Genomic DNA, 18,156 nt, shown 5'->3' on the forward strand with positions numbered 1-18,156 from the left:
GAAAAATTCTCAATAGGGTTTTTGAACTCAGCAAGGAAATCTGTCAGTTCATGGGCATGGCATGATGCGATGAAGGCATTTCAAGTGAAGCTATCACAAATGCACCAGTGCAACCTGCCTCACTTTCCCTGTTGCCAAGTAATGTTGAACCAAGTCAGCGCAACAGTGTTCACAAATGCGCACTTTGCTGATAAACGGAGCGCACTGAGTTCGCGTGGCGCTTTGGTGACTTTGAAGCACAAAATGAGAATTTCGAGCTGCTTCACAATCCATTTACAGTTGACGTGGAAACTGCACCTGAAGCAATGCCCCAGCTCTGTCTGCATGCGGCTCGAACCTTGTATATGTTTTCATTTATTTTTTCTGGGGTTTTGGCAGCATGTTCATATTTCTAACTTGCATAATTTTGACAGGATATATTTTTATGGAGAGCAAAATATTTAAAGTTAAAGTTTATTTATTCTTGAATTATATTCCAGTGTTTTTATTCATATTTATGTTTTAAAGAAAAACATTGTTTTAGTGTGTTCAATGAATGTTTTTCTTAACTGGGCCACGACCTAAAGTGTGCCTTGAGGTTTGGCCCCCTGTGCAATTGAGTTTGACACCCCTGATCTAAAACATTTAAGTGTGACAAATACACACAAAAAACCCCAAAGAAATCAGGAAGTGGACAAATACTTGTCCACAGCCCTGAACAACATGGCTTATTTGTAAATAAAAAGTCTGAAGTGAGACCATTTGAAGAACAAGTAGGTATGCTCAGATAATTCAAAAGGAATGGGGTCACATTCTTAGTAAAACTGAGTAAAATAATGAGTAAACAACTGAAACCGAAGACAAAAATCACACAACCCTTTAAGTTTCTTTTATAATTTCACCTTTAATAGATGAAGCCCGCCTTGCCGTGAGGAAAGGCCACATTTGGTAACGATTGAAATCACCTACAAAAATAAACCCGCCTCAGCCTACGGAGAGAGAACACGATGAGACCTTCAGCCTCTCCTTCAGGTTTGCCCGCAGCTGTTGAACTGTACAAAGGCACAGAGATCGGGACATTTCAGACCGAGCTCCAACTGCAGCTCAGATCTGAAACCTTTACCCAGAAAACCCTTTAGATTTTTTTTTTTAACTCAAGTGTAGAACAACAGAGTTAGCGTTGTGTTTTCAAGCTCGTCATAAACCTGAAAAGGTGTATCGCTTCTCTATAGTGAGTCTGGGTGAACAACAACAACAACAACAAAAACAGCATCACTGGGAAAAATCAGGAAGAGCTTCAACAACACAGGTCTTTGGCATTTAACACAACAGTTTGTGGATGTTCAAACCTCAGACCCAAGCGCACAAATCTGAGAAGAGAAGCTTCAAAACTGCTCAGAAAATTAAGCTTGCGAACGAATTTAGTTTAGTTTGTTTGGGTTTTTTCGTTTGTCTTTAAAGAACAAGATTTAAAGATTTAAAACAATGAAGTAATACATATTCTTACATGTAAAGTTCGTGAATGTTTTCTGAGCTGTCATTTTACACTATATTATCCTATATAAATTTATATCCAGTTTGGGGACAAAAAAATACTAAAAGTGAAAATGTGAAGCTAGTTTCAAAGAAAAGCAAAGGGAAGGCTGAAAGCTCTTAAATACGCATGAAGCGTAAAAATATTAACATTCAACAGGCTTGATGATTTTGTGATGTTTTTATAAAGAATTAATCCAAATTAGCCTAACAATCAGAACAATAGTCAAATTTCAGCAACATCTAAAGAAATAAAACATATGCTAACAAGGAAAACAGGTTTAAATAGTGTAAAATGACAGAAAGTATAAGAATATTTCAATTAAGACTAAGGAGCCAATGGTTTGCACGCTATCAGACTCTAGGTATGTTTGAACAGCCTTAAAAACAACATCTCTGAATACATACAAGGTATTATATCTGATCTTCATACATGAACACTACTGGCCCAAAAAGCTTTCCATGACATAATTCCTCAGAAATCCTAATTTCTATCAGCAGCAGGTACACGGCACCTGAAAACTATTTTCCAGACGCTGTCCGACTGCTGTTTTATCTAAAATAACGCATGCTTTTAATGTTGAACAGCCCAGGATTGTTTACAGTAAGCAAAATATTTCACAGCCAACTCTGAGCGAAATTCTACGGAAGCTCACTGAGACCAAAACTTATTAAATGACCTCACAATCGTCGACTTCTGCCACACTATACTTTCATCAGTTAAAACAGAAAAAGAATAATAAGATTATAGTGTGTTAGATGTTAAGATAAAGTAGAGCATGTGATCGCGGTACACAGGAGAAAAAATTAAATTTTAAAAACCCGTTTTCCCTGAATTCAAAGTTAAAGTGCCCCAAAAATTAAATTTCATGCAAATAGTCGGGGATGATGTGTTTTAACAGCTAAAGTTGTTTATGAGATACACAAAAAGCAACAACATGGCTTCAAGATTCAGTTACTGTTTCCATTCAGACTTTCGCATCACTTTCAACTATAAAGTATGGAAGCAAAAGAGGGCCAAAATAATTGTATTTTGTTTTCTGAATTTGTTAACCTTGAAAAAGTAAAACCACCAATAATTAAAATTATATACTCAAAGTTTTCAAATGACATACTAAAAATTAATTAATATTAATTAATTAATATTTAAAAAGACCTCCAAATTTTAATTTCTTGTATTTACATGTAACCATTAAGTTATTAAATGAGTTTTGTCTTTGGAAATTACATAAAAGTTGGGAATTTCTACAAGACACTGAAAAAGGAATTTAAAAAAAAATGCTGATATTCTGAGAAGGAAAGGGTCAGGGTGTTTCAACTTTTACCAAGAAATGCTCCAAATCAATAGATACTACATTTCCCATAATCCAACATTTTCTAACATATTCCAGTTGGCCGCCTTCTCTTTTAAACCTTGCATGTTAAAGTTTATAATGCTGGACTTTTGCCCATGATAACCCAGAGATTATATATAAAATTAATTAATTTAAATTCTAAAGGCCCTTTTTTGCTTCCATAATATTAACCCAGTGTTTAATAATAGAAGAAACTGGGGTTAAAACCCCTTTAAATAAAACCTCTAAACTATATATACTGTATGTTTTTCCCTCTGGTGGGATGAGGCCCCTAATAGATGTTTTGCTCCAGGCAACAACACAAAAAAATATCTTTGGTTATAACAAAAATAAAAACAAAATAACTCTATAAGATAAATCAAGTTTGACACAGAAGCAAGAGAACAGTTGGCGTGTTTGACCACTAGATGGCGACAGTCTCCTACAGAAACGCCCTGCAGCACCCTCAGTTTGACATCATTTAGTACCTGCAGCTCAAACAGCAAACAGCATTTTGCAACATAAAGATAAAATGCAATGAACATTAATGTTTTGACTTGTTTGTCCAGATTATTGACTGTTTTCTTTAAAATTACCCCCCCCAAAAAAAATAAATTAAAAAAATTCCACGCAAACAAGAAAAAGCCTCTTTGACTTTTAACTGATAGATTACATCGTCACAAAAAATATTGCATATATATATCACAGGTTTTTAAGGCCTTTTCTTAAGAAAACCCTTTTCTCGTTGAGCCTTCTTTTGCACTCTGATGCATTTCTTTAGTTTTTCTGCCTTTAAACCCTCATGTTTACTACAGTCCTGCGTGCCTTGATTTGTGTCCCACTCTTATTTTATCCTTAAGAGAGGTTTATGAGGTCAAGGCTGCACATTTTAGTTCAAGATAAGCGTATCAAAAAGTTGCGTTTTAAATGAATGCCTGCTGACAGACGGGTTGAAACGCACACAATGCCGCTGTTTTTCCTCTCTGGTCTCAGCAGCTATCAGCACTCACAGACCTCCTTTTCTTGCACTCATTGATTCGAGGAGCTCACGTGATGCAAAAAGTGAACAAGCAGTTAATCAAAGTGACTTGCGGTTGGAGGAAACCCCCGTCACGGTCCTCAAGGCCACGGTCACATTGCTTGTATGACAGTCTTTCCCATGTATTAGCTCCTCGTGCCATTTATCTTCCCCTAGTTTTTGTCTTTCCTGCATCTAATGTTTCTTTTCTACTTCCTCTGAACCGCTCAGTCAACTTCCAGAAACCTGTCAAATCTCCACACTGACCACATGGTGGGGGGGGGGTCAAAGTTCAAGCAGTTTGCTTTAGTCTATTCAGCTCATGGTTCACGAAACTCTGCTGGTGGTGGAAAAAACACAAAGGCTTCAGATCCCACCAGTTCATCTTCACTCCACATGAAAAAACAAACAGCGTTTTTTTTTTTAGTTTTTTACAAACTGCAACCAAAACTAAACTACTTCCTGTTAAGTTCCAGTTAAGACTCATCTTATCGTTCTTTTACTCTTCCTATTAAAAATCTCTCTAGAGTTCCTGCATCTGTTTTCCGTTACATCACCTTTCATTTCTCCTTTCTTTCATGCAAACAATCTCAGGCTGGCTTTTATGGAGTCCTAAATGTGCCAAAAAATATGAACAGATAATTAAATTCCATATAAATGGATAACGAATATAATAAGAATTTCTTCTCAGATTCATATATTTTGATTGGACATGTTTTTGGAACGGATAAATCCAGAAGAACTCCAATCCATTTTCATTCTTTGTAATTAGAGCTATTATTATTGGAATCAGTATTTACTTTTACAACTACTGTGAGTTAAAATAACTCCATTTTATGATAATAACTTTTTTTAAATGGTCTGTCATGCTCTGATGTTTGGATTTTCCGTGTCCTGCTGAAGTCTGAAAAAACTATTCTCAGCATCTGTGTCAACAAGCAGATTGTTGCTCCGCCTCTACAATAAAACAAAAATAAGACTTTGTTTTAAAAACAAAAACAAAAAGCAATAAAAAGCTTCACCCATATAAATTAAAAAAAAAAAAAAATGTACAGACCTTTAAAACACACAAGTTAAATAAAAATAATTCAACATATGGCCTTGAGTCTTTCACAAGTTCAAAGGATAAAAAGGTGAGGGAAACAAAAAGGATGAACTGCATAAATTATGTGACAGCAGGACAGAGTGAGAGAAGAAGAAGAAGAGAGGGATGGACGGCGAACAGGGAAGAGGATGAACGGATATGGCACAGTGAGTGAATCTTTGGTGTTTGCAGGCAGACGGAGCCGAGCGGGAAGCAGTTTGAAATCTTGAATCCAGCAACCAAAATTCTGTCTGTTCGTCTTTTTTATTTGCAGTCTCTTTTTTCTGTCCTCTTGTCATCCTTTATTATCCCTTCTTCCAGGTGCTGGATCCTCTCTCCCGATTCTGTGTTCACATCCCTCCCTCCATCAAAATGTACACCAGGAGATTAAAAATGAAAAACAAAACAAAACATCCCCTTCGTCCCTCTAGGGGGCAGTAGTCCTTTTTCAAGGAGGTTATATCCTCTTAAGAAGGCCCCCTGACCTCCAGCAGTGCCTCCTGCAGTCTCTGCCGGTAGGTTTCATAGCGACGAATTACTGCGTCCTTCTGCTCCTGTTCCTCCTTTTCAAGGATCCGCAGGAAGTTTTTCAGCTCAGGGATAGAGAAGGCATCCCACTGAGGAGAAAAGCAAGAAAACTTCGCTCAGTTCTGTTTTTTCCTTTTTAATTGATAAAGTATATGTCTATGGATGATGCTTGATAGTACAGTAGGAGTGGTTATTTCTCTTTTTATGCGTAGCATCCATCTTGGGATAACAACAATGGCACCTTTACTACTTTTTAAAAACACGTTTTTTAAAAAGTTTGTCGTAGAAGTTTCACTAGGAAAACAATTCTTTTTTTTTTTTAAATAGTCAGCTGCTAGGTTTGAATATAGAATGATAACAATAATGTACAATGATAACTTAAAGTAAAAGATTTAAAAGGAACGGGGAAAAAAAGACTAGGATGGTGATTGCCAAACACTGTGGCCCCCTGTTGGGCTGTAAAGGTACTACAGAATTAATTTACAGTCACTTTCTTTGCCAGTTTTTGTCATTTTTACTTAAAAATTGCGATTGAATATTTAAGTCATGGGGATATTAAAAAAAAAAAAAAAAAAAAAAAAAAAAAAAAAGGTACTTGTTCATTTTCTGTCTTTTTTTAAAAAAAATCATAAACTCATAGGTTTGTTAAGAGCAAATGCTGGGAGATACTTGAGATCAAACAGTTTATGGCAGGTCAGCCTCAATAAGTAAATCCTCAGAAGATCTAAATCAAATGAAAACACAAAAGAATTGTGCATTAGAGTTTAAAGTTTTGAAATGGGCCACAGCAGCGTCTCGTTTGGGAATGGCTGAACTCGGAGACGAAAGAGCACAGAGGCCAGGAAGATGTCAATAAAGCTGAAATGTGGTGATAATCAGTGTTACCATGACTTCTCCCGTCTGCTGTTCTTTCAGGACAAAGCTGAGCAGGTCTGGGTCGGGTCCCGCCACCAGGCGAAGAAACAACGGCTTCTCAGCATCCGCCAATTTGCATGTATAAACTGCAAAACACACACACACACACACACACACACACACAAACAGATTTAATTAGTCTGTACAGTATGCACGCTGCATGCAACCACAGGCAGCTGTTCCTCTGTGCACATATAAATGGATTTGGCAAAGGATGAAAGGATGGGAGCGCCATATTACCATGCGGTAGTTTACAGGAACAGACAGTGAGGGACAGATTCTGTTATTGCCAGCAATGTATTTACATCTGCAAAAGATGTAGAAGGTGCTAGAGGCTTGATTATTCTGACATTCACATATTTCCAAACCTCAATCTGAAAACTCATCGGTATGTCTGCTGACAGCAACCGAGGACAAAAGCCGATTTTTCAGGGCTTACGGTGTAATTAGGATGTCAGGGTAGTGTGTATATTCATTTACAGACCTCCTGCTTCATCAGTGTGTTCTCAGCCCAGTGACACTTTGTGATGTTCCTTCTGCAAGGTGCCCTTTAGCCCTCTGGCCCCAAAAGTATTGCTCATGTTTAACAAAGATGCAAAGTCCTTGTAAGGAGGTTGGAGAGTGCTGGGGGCATCGTTTCTTGGGTTAACAGCCAGAAGACTCTGGTTTCTACTCCTTTTGAGCACTTTGTGTTTTAGAACTACTTAGTTAGGGTTAGGAAAAGATTGCAGTTTGGGTTAAAACCCTCACTGGCATACCAGTAACCCTGCTCGTTAACAAAATCTCAAAGGAGTGACCAATCAGCATCACTTCTGCCTTAATGCATGCCACAGCACACACAACAAAGACCGGTTTTCTGACAAAGCAGTACTAACCGACAGCGATGAAAACAGTCTGACTCTGTGTGTCGCTTACAATTGCATCTTTTGTCTCTTCCTAACAAATTCTGCATATTTGTATGTTGACCATCATTTATTGGTTTAGAAGATTTACAATTTAAGGATTTCTAACTTTCAGAAGGGATTAAAATAAAAGCAAAGAGCTAAAGAAAAAACAGTGAGCAGAAGCAAAACAATTGAAGGAGATGTTTCTGCACCCTGTACATCCCTACAAGCTTTGGTTCAAATGATTCTCTTCTTTACATATCCAAGTTCTCCTCGACCACATCGTGAGTCGTCTCGTCTCAATTTGAAACAAAGTCGAAGATGTTTCTACATTTCCAGACCGCAGTTAAATCTCAGACACTTAACTTTTCTCCTGAAACACCAGACAAGTTCATTAAAAGTCCTCAAGTGTCTGCAGTCAGGCGTCTGTCTAGACTCTGTCTTTTATTAGCTGTACGTCTCCAGTCATGAATGCAAACCAGAACAGGAGCGTTTAAAGAAGGGGGAGAAAACACACAAAAACACTCTAAATCTATAAAAATTTGAGTTGAAATGACTCACAAGCTTCAAACAAGCATCTGCAGGTTGTGTTTATAGTTTTAAATCAATGCATAAGGTTAATAAACTGTCTTCTCCTCACTGAAAGACATCGTGTGACACCCAACAGCCTGTAACAGCTGCTCATTCACAGCATGGATGTGCGCTGTATTTATATCTGCATGTGTGGGTATCCCTGGTGAGCTGTTATAGTAGGGAGAGCCTCTGGCATCCAACATGAGGGTGAGGCCCACACACACACACACACACACACCTCATACCGAGCGTGGCAATAGTGGCATGAAACCCCGTCTCTCACACCCAGTCTTACCCTGCTCCTCCCGCCGGTATCTCTTGTACAGGGCATATTTAGCCGGGTTGTCTGCAACTGTGAATTTGCTCAGCAAGCCGACGATCACCTGAAGACACGCGAGAAAGAAAAACACCCGTCAATATTACTTTGACAGCTCTTCTAGAAGATTTTTGTGTTGCTTTGTCGTTAATTTATTGCTTAAAAGGATAACGAACATACAAAACTGAGTGAAATCAATGAACTTAGCCCTGTCTGTCTCTCGACTTCAACCGGTCTGTCATCAAATCTTAATTAACCTATTAAGCAGGCTGCAGTGTGTTCACATGTGTGTGTTTGCGTGTGTATTAACAACCTCTTTGACTGTGGTTTTAGAGCTGACATGAAGGGTGTTGGAGACTCCTTGGGGCAGATAGAAGGCCTCCCCAGCTCTTGTCTGACTTCCCTGCACCGTCATTGGCCTCCGCAAATCCATCTGGACCTTGATGAAACCCGTGTACACACCGCCCGCACCCTGACAGAGACAGAGTTAATGTTTTAATGTGGCCACTATGGTAGCTGCTACATGATCTCTCTAAGTGAGCCCAGTTCACCCAATAAGCCCAGTGTGACCTGCAGGACAGATGGCCCCAGATGGAGGAAGACTATCTTAATCTCATTACTCCATATGGGGCTGGGAGGAGTGTGTGTGAAGGTCACGAGTAGACAAAGAGGCCAAGAATGAAGAGAAGTAAAAAAAACAAGTAGACGTCAAAGATGGAATGATAAAAAGACAAAAACGGGATGAACAAGAAAGACAAATCCTAAAGAATGAAGACGGAAATTGGACAGAAAAGGTGTGCTGAAACAGAAACATGCAGGCTTCTCATAGTGAAACTACCCATTCATCCACTCACTACTTAAAATATGCAGAGCAATCGGCTCTAAACTGTCCTGATGATCTATTAACTGCAAAAGTAACAAATATTCTCAGTTCTCAGTTTTTTTAAAAATATAAATGAAAATAAACATTTAGACTTTTTTTTTTTAAAGGATTGAATGTGAGCTCTGAAACCCATTTACAGACATTATTATAATGACTGTGGAACAAACTGACTGTGAAAGTTAAAGTTTCACGATGAGCATCTTGTGAATACACCCACTTTGAGTTATGACTCATTTCAGCATAAAATATTTTGGAAAGTATCATCATTATTTCCTTAATCAGTGAGTTTGTCTTTTTTCTCAGTTATAAAAAAGCAAAACAATGACAAGTAATTAACAATGGAGTGTTTAAAGGTAGCTCAAGTTCCCAACAGACTTTATTATCAACTGGAAAATTGCACAGATTAGCCTTAGACAACACTTTGTTTTAATCTTTATATAATGCTCTAGTAGTATGGCATTTGATCTCATTACATACATGCTGATTTGGGCATGAGTGACCAATATAAGCTGATATTATGTGTCTATGCAGCTTTTTTGTCCATTTATTGTCTTTATATTCTAAAAACTCATATATTCAAATGTATAAATGAATGTAAACTTTTTATTGGCCAGTTAAAATGTGATTTTTAGTGGACAGACTCAGTTATTATGTCTGGGCTCCCCTCTGAGTGTCAGACTAGAATCTACTGGCCTTTAGATGTGCCGTTTCCCATCTGTTAAGAGTGCGGTCAGCTTAACTCCTTGTCTGAAAATAGATGATTTTCCATGACTAAGGGAAAAAAACCTCAGGAAACATCCTCTGTAACCTGCTGCTCCTTCAAAAATGCTTGCATTCTTTCATGTGGTGCTTTAACGGCCAGAAAACCCCAGTTTCACCTGACATCTCTCATTTCTACTGAAATTCACTCTGAGTTGAAGTGGAGAGAGACAACTTCAGACACCTGTCACGCTGCCAATGAAAACACTGCGGGGCGAGAACAATAGCAGGAATAACATCACATCACTCTGATGCGAGCACTGAGGAATGCTGGGAGCAGGAGGGAGGCAGAAGTAACACAGCAACATTATAAACTTCAAAATCTGAGATTTAGAGCCTGCACAGCTCTGCAGGAGTCTGGAGCGTGGAACCATTAAGACAGCCCTGGTTGATGGGTTTTGTTTTTTTTAAAAAGGTGTGTTTGTGTGTGCGTGTGTGCATATTATACTCACCAGCGTCATTTTAAGGTGGTCTTTGGTTAGCAAGTTGTACTGCTCGATTCTCTGCCAGATTTCCTCTTTGCTGAACTCTGTCCGCAACTCTCTCTCCTTCTCCACATCCTTAGAAGAAAAGGGACAAAGAAGGAAAGGAAACGCGACATGATAAGTCACAAACCAGCCAGGACTATTAAAACAATACATCCTCTGTTTAGACAACAGCGGTGGGACACAAAAACGAGGGAGGGAATAATTCTTTCTAATCCAAATCAAGAACCAGCGTTTTATTTTCTGATTTTACAGGATGATACACGGCAATACTACAAAGCTGTGCACATTACTCTGACATAATGTACTGTATCTCTTGTTGGTTTCAAGTGGGTGAGACAACTTTAAAACCAAAAAGATCTCTTTATAAACAAGCCTTAAAACAGATAACCAGAGCTCCAAGGTGCTCAGGGTGAGTGTAGAGCTGCCAAGAAGAAGCTCTGCTTCTGCACAATCCTCGTTTCTGTTTAAGTTCATTAAGGAAAGCAACGAGCACCCCGACAGCTCGAAATGTGTAGAGTTTCATATTTTTCTCATCATGCAAAAAAATTTAAAAAAAGGATTCGAACAAACAAGTCATGCTAACATAAATCAAATCAAGCATTTTTTTAACCTCTATCATCTGATTTTTATACTATGCTTATTAAATTTTGATGATATAATCTGGTTATCCGGTGTTCCCAGGCAGAAAATGGATGGATAAATGAATAAATAAAGCTATTTAATAGTATTAAACCCAATCATATTTAGCCCAGTTTTATACGTGCAACAAGCCAGCTTTTTTTTTTATTACATATCAGCTTGAGAAGAGTAAACTTGTTAAGATCATGTTTGTTGATATAAGTGCTCTGCAACAGACAAAATGTAATCCCCACTTATATTTGTCATGAATATATTTTGTCAAAATATACCTTCCTGTGAATATAAACAGGAACAGGTGTCAAGCGTCTGCTTTTTTATTTATTTTTAAACTAACAGCTCTGACTGGAGGGCGAGTACATGACAAAAACACCTTTTTACATCAGTGTAGGTCTCATGATAAGCGACTGACTCCTAATTTTAGACTAAAACATCCTGGAGGAAAGAGCTAACACTTCATGAGAATTGCATTTGAAAATATAACAAAACAGCACAAAAAAAAAAAAAGGAAAAAAAAGTGTTTTTAAGGAGAGAGACGTCTCGTCTGACTGACCGGAGGCCACGTGGACTTGAAGAGCATGCATAACCGATTCAAACAGCCTGTGATGTGTGTGGCATGTATGTTTGACAAGTCAGCCACACAACAGACCTCACTGTGAGAGTCGCAGATCACACATCAGCACTGTGGTTTTATAAATAACCCTAGAAGATAGGGGGAGGCCAGAGGGTGGGGAAGGTCCAAACTTAGGTCAGCTGATAGGAAATGTTCACAATAAAGACAAAAAGAACCAATATGAGAACACAAACATACACATCCAAACCCTTTTAATGAATCCTAAATGAGAATGCATTATATGTAACTGCAGGCTACGTGCGTAAAACTGTAATTCAGGTCACATGAAACAAATACGTTACATAATGGGTTGTAAAGTCAGGGATGTTGACCTCAGAGCCAAATAAAATGGTTTCTAGAAGCCTCTGAAGACACATGGCCGCTTTTCAGAGGTAAGAAAGTGATTCATATGTAGCTCAAATAACAGCTGTTACCCACTTTAAACCTGAATACTGATGTTTTGGAGTTATAAATGACCACGAGGAAGGTTTAAATGTTTCCTTAAACCTTTCAGGAAAGCCTCCATGTGTTACAATTGGGGCTCAGGGGAAGTACCCAAGCAACAACTAACATATAAGGGCTATAGACTGCAGTTCCTCTAGTTGCCACTTTAGGATAACTCTAAAGTGAATCAATATCCAAAGACTCCCATCTTAAAATGGCAAAAATATTTTAACATGTAAAACAAAAATCGTCTTATCCTCTAAGAGCAGCATCCTCCTTTATAAGAACTATAAGGGGGTAAATCCTATGGATGTTCTGCCTGGCCTTTGTGGTCTAACCGCTTTGACTTATCGAAAGCTCACTGCAGCTCATCTAAACTCTTTAAAAAGCCAAACATTGTCTTCCTATAATAAAACCAATTAATTGTGTGGCCGAGAACTTGACATCTTCAAATTTTAATGTCAAAAAATTATCAGCAGATTATAGAACAACGGAGTAAATAATCAGCTCCTCTCCACAGATGTTTTTTTACTCCAAGTCACATAATTTTTTAAAGCTACAACTTTAAGTCTCAAAGCAGTGGATTCCAGATGTTCAAAGCAGAATTTAAACCTGATTTCTATTATTTTCTGTTTATATATGAGAGTGCCAGTGCAGATGCTCTAGACAGACTTTAATTCCCCAGCAGTCTGAGCTTACATGGGCATAGTGCAGCTCTCCGCAGCATCTATTAAAAACCACATACACACACACACGCACACACACACACACGCACGCACGCACAGCAGAATCTAGGCAGGCTTTGAAGGCACATACACCCTTATATGGATAACACACGCACACAGTGCTCAAAGTAAAGACAAGGTGCCAATACAGCATGTGCAAACACTGAGGTTTATGGCTCTGAGAAAAAACAGCAACGCCAGTTTAGGTCCGCGCTAAAGTGCTTTATGTTTAAGGATAACACTAATCTGACAGATTTACTTCTCTGCAGCTACATTTACTTTACTCTTCTAATGCATGCTTACCTGATTACAAAAGAAAATATGGGGATCTTTTCAGGGGGAACTTGGCGGTCACTGCCTGAAATTATGAATCCCGTGCATTTATTGATGGTTTATGAGTTGAAGTAGGTCACTAAATGGATTAAAAGAAAATTTAGCTTGTTTTTTAGCTTCATTTGTTTGAGTTCTCAAAAGTAAGAAATTACTGTTTTACCTTTTGAGGGTTTCTGGGGTTTCAAGTTGTTGCATAAAAATAAGCAATTTGAAATCACTGCAAACAACAAAACAAGATAATAAAAATGATCATGCATGCATGTTTACTGAGCTATTATTCAGCCTCTATAGTGACACCTAAGTATGTACAGTTTTAGCACTGTGGTACTGCTATAGTCCTTCATTAATTAGTACACTATGATCAACACAATCCTTAATAATAATAATTAGTTTTTATTCTTAAATCTGTGACACATAAAATAAACCTTTATTTATTTATTTTTATTTCTTTGCCCAACCTGATCTTTCAATTTGGTATTTTTGCTGAAAGCTCCAAATACTCAGTTTTCCACCTCAGTCAACAACTCCTTTTGTGCTGTGAGAGACTTGACAAAACCTGTTTTAGGTTTTGTCAAGAAAGCCTGGTTATGTTGAACTTTACAGTACACGCCTCTGAAGTCACCTCCTGACACCCTGTTGATCGTAATCTGTCTGTGTAATAAGTCCAGACACTGACTCATTGGGATTAAAGCAGATCTGATCAGTCACACAGGCACAGAAACAAAGTCACAACAGTTCGAGTCCCTGTTTCACAGATGCTTTCATCTACTTGGTAATACCTGTGTCTACCTGAGTGTCGTGACGTTGATTTTGACCTGCTGGGGTTTTTCCACCATCGGTCTCACCTTTAAGTGGTTGCTAGGTTAGACGAGTCAAAGCTTATTAGCAGGAAGTGACAGATAAGCAGATTATGTGCCATCTCAATGTGCACACGGAGAGGACAAAAATGAAAGAGAAGGTAAGATGTGAGTGGGGATATGATAAGAAATACTTCCTCAAGGGGAATCCTTCCTTCCATGACTCTGCAGAGTTTGTGTTCGTTTGTGGGAGATCGTGTAGGTCAGTAGATAACCCTGCTGATCTACATCAGCTGTCCTCACCTCATCTTAAATAGTCAATTCAATGCTTCCACACACCTTCCCTCTAATGTGTTTCCCGATAAAAGTCCTAATTAACCAGTTTAAGCAGAGAAACAGCAGGATTAAAGTGACATTAGTACGAAGCAGGCGTGTGTGTGAATGTGGGCGTGTCAGCTTCTCCACTTTGAGCAGGGTAGACGGGGTTAAAGGTAACTGGGAGGGAGACGGTGACCACAATCCAAACAAACAGGACAAGCAGAGCACAGCGGAGCTGCAACACAATGAGGTCATGGTCCAATTTAAGCGTGCAGCGAACACTCCCACCAAAGCTGGAAGAGCAACGCTGCACTGAAGGGACAGAGGAGAACAGAAAGAAGGTTTTTAAAAAGAGGTCTGCCATGACATTATTAATCACAATGAGTCAAAGAAGGACAAAAAGGCCTTTAAACATCAGGCTCCACCTTTATCACTTCACTGAAGTCTACAGTTGGTATGTGTGGGAAGTGATTTCAGTGTTTTCTAGGGAAGTCTTGATTCTGCGTCAATTCAGAAGACAGAAGTTTTAAAGAAGTGCTGAATTGCTTCTTTAGAAGTATTGATTTGCACTAAAAGCTGAATATTTTCCAGCTTTGTGGCCAAATTTGTTGGAATTTTTTTCAGACGAGTGAATCCTAAAGTCCAAGATCTTGCATTACTTGTTTAAACAGACAGGGCACCAATATATATTATTAAGTTTGTATATCAACATGATATGTCTTATTAATACTGTGAGTATGCAAGACAGTGTATTCTGTCCACAGGTTGAAAAAGACAAAAGCTATATAGAAACATGCTGCTAATGGAGCATAAATGAGGTTTGAGTGGTGGAAGGTGATAAAGGCAATAATATGCTCAGTTAAACCACCGAAAAGTTGTGGTTCTTTTAAGTTTATTGTATCAAGACAGGTGACGTATTTCATTCACGACAGGCTATTAAAATGCTTTCCAAGTACAAAGTGGCAGTATTTATATTTGAAGAATAATCAGTGCATCAGACCAAGTGTAAAAACAGAACTGAGTCAGCAGGGAAAAGGAAGAGAAAGGCTGTATAAAAGTGAGGAGACAGAAAACGAAGCGCGAACAGAGGAAACCCTCAAAGGGGAGAGTCATATCAGGCTTTATGTTGAAGTAATCTGAAGGAAAACTGGTCTTTTGTTTTCTCTGGATCTTATCGCGCACACACCATTTGTCTCTGTTTAGCACCGTCACGCTCGTCTGCATCGCCTGTCTGTAAACACATGACATCACTGTGTGCATGTGTAGATAAAACACGCTTAGCTCAGACTAACACTGTGCACTTGTGTGTTAAAGGTGCTACAGGCAGACTAAACACAGTCATTCACCTAAACTGAACCTATATTTTAAAGGACAACAAAGACACTTCGAGTACAGCTGGGTAGTTTTCTGCCCTTGTCTTTGACTCAGATCTGTATGTTTGGGATAATTAAAGGCAAGTCCGTTTAGCAAAACATTGACAGGAGTTAACACCGGGACACTCCTCTATAGGTGCAATATATTACATCATTCTCTCAACTCTATCCCTCCTTTATCTTCAGTGGTGCTGGCGCTTTCATGGAAAGCTCTTGACTTTTTCCAGATTCTAGAAGATTCTCCAGTATCTGTGGTCTAGTTTTAATGTCACCTGTGTTTTCCTAAACAAATTCTTAAAACTTAAATGAAAAAAAAAAAAAAGCAATAAATGTTCATTACAAGCTTTTAAAGTCTGATGGGACATCTTTAAAGATTTCATTATCATCATGAGACTAAAGAAAGCGCCAAGCGTCACTCTGGAGAAGCTTAATCATAGATTGTTTGAAATTCTGTTTTATGTTATAAAAATGAACAACGAGCCTTCATTTCTTACTGTAAACGGTGTATTTTAAAATTAATTCTGCCTGCTTCGAGGCCAGCTTCACATTTCTGTACTGACTCGATGACTACAAATCATGTTAGTTTCCCACTAAACTGAAATAATTAACCAAAAGTCCACACGGTGAACACGTTTATATCAACTATACTTGGCAATAACTTTGCACACACAAAAAGAAAGAGAAACTAGCAGCAACTACTGAAATTTATTCCCAATCTCTCTTTTAAAGCTGAGGCTACTTTCTACTAGGATAACAAAACAAAACAAAGCACCTTTTATTAATTTCCCCCCTCCACAGCCTCCCTCTCTCTGTTACTTCCTGCCGATCCATGGGGGGAAGTCGAGCCCAGCCACACCTTTCCTCTCAGCATTCCTACAGTAATGCACGTGCACATGCATGTGCAACATCACTTAAATGTCCCACAGACGTCCTCATACTGTTCTTCTGTAACAGACAGGTCGTACGCACACGTTCCAGAGTTACTCGTGCATCTATACATGTTGAGGTATTTTTCTTTTCTTTATTTCTGTCATGTCTATGTAATATTACATCGTCAGATACTTATATTAAACATGACCAAAGCTTCAAGGTCAGACGTATGCAGAAGTAATCCCAGTAAGGGTTGGGGAGATTCAGACTGCTCTAAACAGTTTTTTTCTACACTTGTTTTTATATGATGTCATAGAGTGAGGGGATATCCCCGCCTACCTGCTGTTCAAATCATCCGTTTAAGAGCTGAGATGATGAAGATTTGAGAAGCTGCATCAAGGCTACGTATAAGACAAATAAGGATTACTTTGAACACTGAAACTTGCAAAGCTGCTCCAGCAGAGTAGCTGTAAACCACAATTATCCATTTTCTATAACCACTAGCTATCATTCATTCACACTTTGGATGATTTCCAGAGCCTCGAGGCTGACAAAGCTGCTAGATGCAGTCTCTGAGCTGTTATTTTAAGCTTTGTTAACTCTTCAAAAAAAAAAAAAAGAGTGAAAATATCCAGTGTTACTCCTCAACACAGCTCAAAGCTAAGATATTATGTACATGATTTATAAAGGGGAGGGGGAGAAGCTGCAAATAACACAGCTACCCCCAGCAAACTTTAGCAATTTCAGCTTAAATAAACAAAAACAAAAGAAACAAAACTGAAAAAATAAAGTTACTTTAAAAATGCTTGCCAGGTGATTAAACATGTATCACTTTGACTCTCAAACTAACCTGAGCAACATTAGCTTTTTGTTGTTCTTCTGATATCATTAAAGATATTATTGCCTTTTTCTTGAAGATTCAAACGTGCTCAAAAATAATCCGCATTAAAATGAATGTAAAGATAATTACAAAACCTCATCAAAAGAGAGGAGAGTCAGAATATCATTAAATACAATCCAAACACTTATTTATAGACCAAAATCAAGTTGATAATAAGTAAAATATTCAGCTTTAACCTCAAATATAAAGTTTAAAAACAGGCAAAATATGAAATAAGTCAGAAAGAAGAGAAAATGATGTTATTGTCTGCATGCCAAGAGGTAAAAACCTGCAGACTAAATCAGCAGGACCACACAGAGACATCACTTCAGCACAATGATGTGAACCAAACTGGACCGCTGACAATGCGTTCTGAGTGCGGTCAGGGAAGTACACCATGAAAACATGTTCAGGACACACAGTTAAGCCTCAGCTCAATCAGCAGCCTGTGAGGAGACCACCAGGCCACCCAGAGATGGGAGAGCGCTCTGCTCCCAACACCGACAAAGACGTGCAGAAGATGGAGGAGGAACAGGGTTAGAAGAAAAAGCAGGGAGTGAGGAAAAGAAAAAGTAGAGAAAAAAATGAAATAAATCAAAACCGTTTCTGTCGTTAGCAGCTGTCATATTCTGACGCCACGTTTAATAAAGCCGAATCGCTTTTCTTCTCAGGCTCCGCTAACACTCAGGCTGTTGACACAGTTGCGTTGGAGATTAATACAACATTGAAAGCATGACGCCGCTGCTGTCTAACCGTTTGGGTCATCAGCCCAAACTGCTAAGTGCCTGCTGAGAAATGTTCTCATTAGCCTGAAAATGGCTTTCATTAACACAGCTACATACAGGGGAAAACACACTGCTGGGGAAAGACTCA

General features: G+C 38.5%; 1 protein-coding gene across 1 annotated transcript in view; it reads right to left on the reverse strand.

Annotated features, from left to right (window-relative positions):
* Positions 1-863: 863 nt before the first annotated feature.
* The window catches only part of rassf3 (Ras association domain family member 3), a 72,422-nt gene continuing 55,129 nt past the window's right edge, over positions 864-18,156 (reverse strand). Inside the window, exons 3-7 of the mRNA XM_080291959.1 lie at positions 10,259-10,366; positions 8,478-8,636; positions 8,144-8,231; positions 6,362-6,477; positions 864-5,565 (exon numbers count right to left, since the gene is read on the reverse strand). Coding sequence (XP_080148085.1) covers positions 5,416-5,565; positions 6,362-6,477; positions 8,144-8,231; positions 8,478-8,636; positions 10,259-10,366 — 621 coding nt within the window. The 3' untranslated portion in view covers positions 864-5,415. The remainder of the gene's footprint in view (positions 5,566-6,361; positions 6,478-8,143; positions 8,232-8,477; positions 8,637-10,258; positions 10,367-18,156) is intronic.

This window comes from Astatotilapia calliptera, chromosome 17 (assembly GCF_964374335.1).
Source record: "Astatotilapia calliptera chromosome 17, fAstCal68.1, whole genome shotgun sequence".
NCBI classification, from domain to species: domain Eukaryota; kingdom Metazoa; phylum Chordata; class Actinopteri; order Cichliformes; family Cichlidae; genus Astatotilapia; species Astatotilapia calliptera.